Source organism: Monoraphidium neglectum (assembly GCF_000611645.1).
Source record: "Monoraphidium neglectum strain SAG 48.87 unplaced genomic scaffold scaffold02104, whole genome shotgun sequence".
Classification (NCBI taxonomy): Eukaryota; Viridiplantae; Chlorophyta; class Chlorophyceae; order Sphaeropleales; family Selenastraceae; genus Monoraphidium; species Monoraphidium neglectum.
Window position 1 is genome coordinate 4597 of NW_014011524.1, and position 6378 is coordinate 10974.

Below are 6378 nucleotides of genomic sequence, written 5' to 3' on the forward strand. Positions count from 1 at the left end.
CGTGTGTGTGTGCGTGTGTGTTGTGCGCGTGAATGCGTGCGTGTGTGTTGTGAGCGTGAATGCGTGCGTGTGTGCGTGTGTGTGCCCCCCCCACCTCTTCATCCAGGAAGCCGCATGTCGTAATCTGGAGGCTGACAAAGGTGCACTGCGCGCTGGCGGAGCGCGCTGATGTGGACGTGAAGTAGGGCAGGAACTGGCGCACGCTGGTCGCCCTGCCGGCAAGGAGGCGCCTGCGGCGAGGGCGGGGACCAGGCGATCAGACGGGGAGGGGGCATCGTGCGCGGGAGAGGTACTCAGAAGGGTGGCGAGGACTTGATGGGCGGCGCTACGAGCACCGAGGAGGGGCGATGGGCGGCAGCTGCAGACACACACGGCACGGCTGCACCGCCAGAGCCTACACGCATGCACGTGGAAATGTGACCGTTCAATGACACTTGCCATTGACAAACGCGCGTGTGGCGGCCGCACCTGGCCGAAACGATCCCGCCTATCACCACCTTTTACCACACCGGCACACCCCCAGCCACGCGCGTGCACACACACACACATACACACACAACCACAATCTGCTTTCACTCTATCAAACAAACACACACACTTGCCCGCACACGCACGCGCACACACACAAGCGTGCGCTCGGCACCCGACACTCACACGCACTCAAAAGCGGCACTGTCGCGCGCACCTGACCGAGTTCTCCAGCAGCAGCACCAGCGTGGGGTTGCGCAGCAGCTGCCTCTCCATGATGGAGGTGTAGTCCTGGGGTTTGCAGTTTGGGGTTGGAAATCCAAGGGTCAAGCCATCAGCTTGAGCATTGCACAGGTGGCAGCGGCGTCGCGTTGCGACTAGCCAAGCCCGAGCTCGTAATAAAAAAATGCGCTTCAAGGTCGGTTGCACTGCAAGTAATCCGCGGCCGAAACCACATTTCGCGCACCGCACGCAGAACGCTGCGCGCCGCCCCAAGGCAGTGCGGCCGCGAGGCGCGGCTCGCGGCCCTCCCCCGGGCTGACCTCCAGTGTCTCAATGTTGAGCATGTCTTGGAGCGGCCCGTTCAGGAAGACCGGCTCCAGCCGCGCCAACTGTTCGCCCTCTGGCGCGTCCATAATACGAGACCCGCCAGAGCACCGCCGCCCCAGCCCGCCGTCGCCCGCGCCGGCGCCGGCTGCCGCCGCGGCCGCGGCGGCCGTGCTCACGGCGCACGGGGAGCGGGGCGGCGTGCCGCCGCCGACGGGCTGGGGGCCGGGCGGGGCGCGCGGCAGCAGCGGCGAGAGCGGCGCTGCGCGGGAGGCGCAAGAGGCGACGGGGGAGGGGGTAAGCGAATTGTTTGCGGCAGGCTCGCAGCGCTGGCAGCACAGCATACGCGCTGTCACAAGCAACTGCTCGAAGCTCGAGACACATCACCGCAGCAGGGTATGGCTGCAGATCCGCACCCGATGCCGGCACCGAGGCCGCCGCCGGTGGGTGCTGCTGCAGGCTGGGCAGCCGCACAGCCGCCAGCCCGCCGCCCGCGGGCCCGTCGTCGGAGCCCGCCGTCGCCAGCGCCGCCGCGGTCGCCTCCGCCTCTGCCTCCGCCTCCTCCTTGTCGAGAGCATCCCACACGTTCTGCAGGCTCCTGTGCCGCAGCAGCGCGTGCGAGCTCGCCGCGCGCACCGCGAACGTGTTGCCGTCGTCGGAGCGGCTGCCGCGGCGGCTGGAGGCGGCGGTGGAGGCCGTCGCGGGCGGCGGCGGCAGCTGCCCCGCAGGTGCGATGTGGTGCTCGGGTACCCAAGAGATAAAGGAGGCACCCGCGCCAGCGCAGACGCCACCACTGGGGCCTGCGCCGGTGCCGCCGACGGTCGAGCCTGGGGCAGACAGCGCCCCGACCCCCAGCCCGCCGCTGCTGTGCCGCGTCGGCCCGTGGCCGGAGCTGCGGCGGCGGCCGCGCAGCGGGGAGCCGCCGCCGGCGGCGGCAGCAGCGGCAGCGGCGGCGGCGGCGGTGGCGGAGCTGCTCGTGCGCCGGACCTGGCGCGCCGCGACCGACCACTGCGCCGGCCCGCCGCCGGCGCCGTTGGCGGGGCCCTCGTTTGGCGCGCAGGGCTGGGCTGCGTCCAGCCCGGGGTCTACTTGCTGCTCCGCCACTCGAACCACCGCGATGGCGCGCGATGTCCGCTGGAAGGCCGCCCTCAAGGACTCTTTAGAGACCACAGGCAGGCCGCCTGGGGCGGCGCAGGGGTGACGGCGGCGGCCGCGGCGGCTCTTTTAGCGTTTGCTGTTAGGGCCGGGCGCGGTGAAGCAGGCCTGGGCGACTTCCATGCGAAAAACCCCCAACCGCAGTCCGGAGCGTCGGCGCGAATAGCGGGGTTTGAATTCTGCCACCCAGCACGCGCGACAGCAGGCGGCGCGGGCGCCAGGCGGGGGGCGCTCGGGCGCCGGGCGGCGCCAGGGGCGCGCGCACGTGGGTGTTGCGGCAGCGCGGCGCGCTGCACGAGATCCTCGTTTGCGAGCTCCCCGCAGGTGAACGACGCCGGCGAGTGCGGCGCGCTGCCGCTGTTGCCCGCGCCACCGATGGGCCCGCCCTCCTCCCCGCTGGGTATCCGCAGCGCCACGAGCGAGCCGAACGCGTCCGCTGCGCGTGGAGCGGTATGTGTGTAGAGGGGGGAAGAGGACGGGGCGGGGGTGCGGGATGGTGGCTGCAGTAAGAGCGGCACCTTCACGCAGGGCACCTGGTGGGAGCCCAGTATCAGTGAATCTCCCCGCATGCTGCCGCGGTCAACTGCGGGTTTTACGCACCAGATGGGTTGCCTCCATGCGCGCGAAAGGCCACGTGCTTCTCGTACGACCGCTGCCTGTCGAACGCGCCGCCCGCATCTCTGGGTCGCACCGCGTGCCCTACATCAGTCACTGCGGGCTGCTCGTCATGGGGCACGTCTGCAGCTGCTCGCGCCGATGCACGCGGCTGTGCTGCCGTGGGGCGCCCCAAGCAGCCCAGAAGGCCGAGAAAGGTCATAGCTGCGCCATGGAGAGCTGAGAGTCCCCCGACAACGGAGGTGCCATCGACTTGAGTTGCGAACTCAGAGCATCGATGCGATTAATGAATATGTATGTGTGCGATGGCATGATCGAATGCTATGATGGGCGTGCGAATCGACAACGGGGACTGGGAAGAGTTGTGCCCCACTGTGTCAGGGCAGAAGCTGCATCCCCTCCAAACAGGTGCCATCCCTCGCTATCGCAAGACTCTTGCGGAAGACAATGGCTGTGTATATATGCAACAGTTTCTTGAAAGTTCGAAACACACTCAGATCACACGCGCCATTCAGGGCCAGCTCTGCGCATGCACCTCGCTTTGAGCTTTGCGCTTCCCCAGGATTGCGTGCGTTTTTTGTGATCCCTCAGCGCACTCCTGCCTCAGCAGCTTGCATGGCGGCGCGCGCGCGGCACGACACCGGTGGCAATGCGGCAGTGAACCCACGCTGCGCTGTGCTGAGCTGCAGCGGGTGCAGCTGTGTGTGACGTTGCCCCTGGACGCGCAGTCCCGCCGTGCGCATAAGCGAGTGTCGTCAGCAGGCGCGGCGTGGCGTGGCAGCGGCAGGCGTGGCGCATAAGCAGCGGGAGCTCGCCAGCAGCCATGGCGAACAGTCTCGAGCAGCTGGCGAATGAGATCCAGGGCGGCGTGGACCTCATCGCCGCTGGGCCGCATGAGCGGGACCTGACAAATTTGAGTGAAACGGAGCTCCAGGAGCTGGCAAACCACCCAACGGCACAGTCTTTCACCCTGCCCCAGTACCTGGAGGAGAGAATCATCAAGCTGCGCAAGACTTTAGGGAACATGCGGGACTCGGGCAAACCGCCCCCCGCGGAGAAGTACGCCTGCCTCGACGGGCTGAGGGCCAAACTGAAGCTGGCACAGATGCGGCAGCACGGGAAATCCTTTCTTGACAACTCACTCAAAGCTGTGAAGGCAAACCAGGAGGTTGGTGGTGTGTGGAGCCCGATGCAGCATCCAGCCCAATGCATGCATTGCACATGCGCGGGGCATCATGCAAGCGTGTTGCATGGCAAGCATGCGCTATGGTTTATGTAGCCTGTGAAACTGCATGACTGCCTGCCCGTCTGCCCGCGGACCCATGACTGATGCGGCGCGTGGTGTTGCCCTCCAGGTGCTGGCAGAGGAGGAGGAGTTGCAGCGCGCGGTTGGTGCGGCCCCGGGCGTTCAGGTGCGACGAATCGTCACCGCTACCCTGCCGCATGTGCTGCGTGGGTCATGGTATAGCACTCAACCTACTCTGCATGCCAGGGTGATGCCGTATCGAGCGTTTCACTGGCAGGAGCTGCCTCGAGTCCTCACATTGTCACCGCCCACGTCGCAGGCTGCTGCCCGGCGCGTGACGCCGAACTCCATGCGGCAGCAGCCTCCCCAGAACGGCCCGCAATGCAACGGAAATCGCCAGCTTCAGGCGGGGCTGGCGAAGCAGCAGCAGCAGCAGCAGCAGCAGCAGCAGCACCAGCAGCAGCAGCAGCACCAGCAGCAGCAGCAGCACCAGCAGCAGCAGCAGCAAAAGTGGCAGCAGCGACAGCAGCCGTTCCAGCCAATACAGTCAGCGCAGCAGAACAGGCTTGGGTCGCTGTCGCTGACGCGGTCGCAGCCACGGCAGCAGCAGCAGTACGAGCAGCAGCGTCAGCCGCCCGTGGCCCCAGGCAACTTCAGAACGCAGCTGCAGCCCCCGCTGCTCTCGCGCCCAGGCCAGCCAAGCATGCACCCAGGTGCGCGCATGGCTGCTTGCGTTCTTGAGGGGGACGCGTAGCCACCAAACCAAACCTCGCGCGACCGGCCGGTGCCGCTTGCCAAGGGGCACCTGCAGTGTGGTCTTTGGAAGCATGGGCCTGCCGCATGGTCGTAGGCCCGCCCTCCACGCGTTGGCCACCTTCCTGTGCGGGCCGGGATCCTGCCGCCTCTCCTCACTGCGCCCGCCCCGCGCGCTTGGCGCACCTCGTGCAGCGCCCATCAAAGGAGCGGCTTCCAAGGGCGTTGAGGGCTTCCTCAATATTTCGGTCGGGTGAGGGTAGCGAACTGGAGCGCGGCGCGGCGTTGATGACGGGGCCGGGGGCTCACATTGTGTGCGCCCTGCCGCACCAGCACCTGGCGCCTGCACCCTCCTGCTTCAGCATCCTAGGTGTTGACGCTGCAGCCGCTGCCTTCTGCGCTCTCGCCGGCGCCCGCGCGGCTGCCCGTGCACGGCGGGCCGAAACGCATGTCCTGGGCACCGCAAGCGCAGGGTCCCCGCCACGTGCCCACCCCACGCCGCGCTCGGCCTCGCAGGCGCTGCCACATATGCCGAGATGAGTTTCACAGCCACAAGCTGCAGGGCGCGGAGGGCGGCCCCAAGATCTGCGCGGGGTGCTTGGCCAACCAGAACAACGAGATGGAGGCGGTCAAGCGGGTGCGCCGGGCCGGGGAAGGGGAAAAGGCGCCCAGGGCTGCATGGGCCGAGCACCTGCTGCACGCCGCGGGCAGTTGTGCGGCACGAGGGGGGGGCCTCTTGATTCAGGAGGATGGCTGACGCGCCAGCTTTTTTTACACATGAGGCCATTCCAACACACATTGGGACACCTGCATCGCATCCACTCCTTGCCCCGCGAAACGCTCCGACGGTCTGCGGCGCGCGTCGCTGCATCCACGCGCAGCAGGCGCGGGCCGGCGGCCCCGCGCGCGCGAGGGGCAGGGGCGCGGCGGGCGGGCAGGCGGCGGGCGCTGCGGCGAGGGGCGCGGGAGCTCACGGCAACCAGGGGCACAAGGTGAGCAGTAGTGATGGCGGTCTCGAGGAGCGTGTGCTGCGTGGGCGGCGCATGCATCATACGGCTGGGGCGCTGCAGGCGGGCGCTTCCTGCCCCTCAGCCTGGCTGCGCTGCGCCAGGGCTGGAGCGCCGCCTGCCGCCACGTCTCAACCCACTCAACATCATTCCCATACACAGCCCGGCCACGCCTCTCGCCCGCCCTGCCTACCTGTGATTTCAACCCCGTGGCTCCCCAGGCCCCCAAGGAAGCTCCTCCTGTACTTTAGGCCCATCCGCCTCTCTTTTCCCCCTCTAAATTCCCATTAAACCACAGGACGCGCCCATTGTTCTCGAGGACAGCGACGAGGGCGAAGACGACGGCGCGCGCCACCCCGCGCCCCCGCGCACCGCCGCCGCGGCCGCTGCGGCCGCAGCCAAGGCAGCGCGGCACGCAGCCAACGCGGTCCTGCAGCCGAGCCAGCGCTTCCCGGTGCGCTCGCCCGCGCCCCCGCCAGCGCCTTTGCCCCCGAGCTGCTAGGTTCTTGATTTTTCCTGGACCGCACCCACCCGGCCACCTTGCCCATTTCAAGCCTTGCGTTTGAACCCTGCGGCCCCCCCCCCCTC

General features: G+C 68.0%; 2 protein-coding genes across 2 annotated transcripts in view; one reads left to right on the plus strand and one right to left on the minus strand.

Moving 5' to 3' along the window:
* Positions 1-2986, minus strand: part of MNEG_9894 (hypothetical protein) — a gene marked incomplete at both ends in the record, with an annotated part of 7170 nt that extends 4184 nt beyond the window's left edge. The window contains 6 exons of the mRNA XM_014041633.1: positions 95-230; positions 686-759; positions 1011-1276; positions 1431-2195; positions 2435-2605; positions 2770-2986. Coding sequence (XP_013897087.1) covers positions 95-230; positions 686-759; positions 1011-1276; positions 1431-2195; positions 2435-2605; positions 2770-2986 — 1629 coding nt within the window. The remainder of the gene's footprint in view (positions 1-94; positions 231-685; positions 760-1010; positions 1277-1430; positions 2196-2434; positions 2606-2769) is intronic.
* Positions 2987-3607: 621 nt separating this feature from the next.
* MNEG_9895 (hypothetical protein) lies at positions 3608-6292 on the plus strand (the record flags this gene model as incomplete). The annotated part of the gene is made up of 7 exons (XM_014041634.1): positions 3608-3952; positions 4140-4196; positions 4350-4743; positions 4979-5036; positions 5300-5420; positions 5665-5775; positions 6089-6292. The coding sequence occupies 7 exons, from the start codon at positions 3608-3610 to the stop codon at positions 6290-6292; spliced, it is 1290 nt and encodes a 429-aa protein (XP_013897088.1).
* Between the last annotated feature and the right edge of the window lie 86 nt (positions 6293-6378).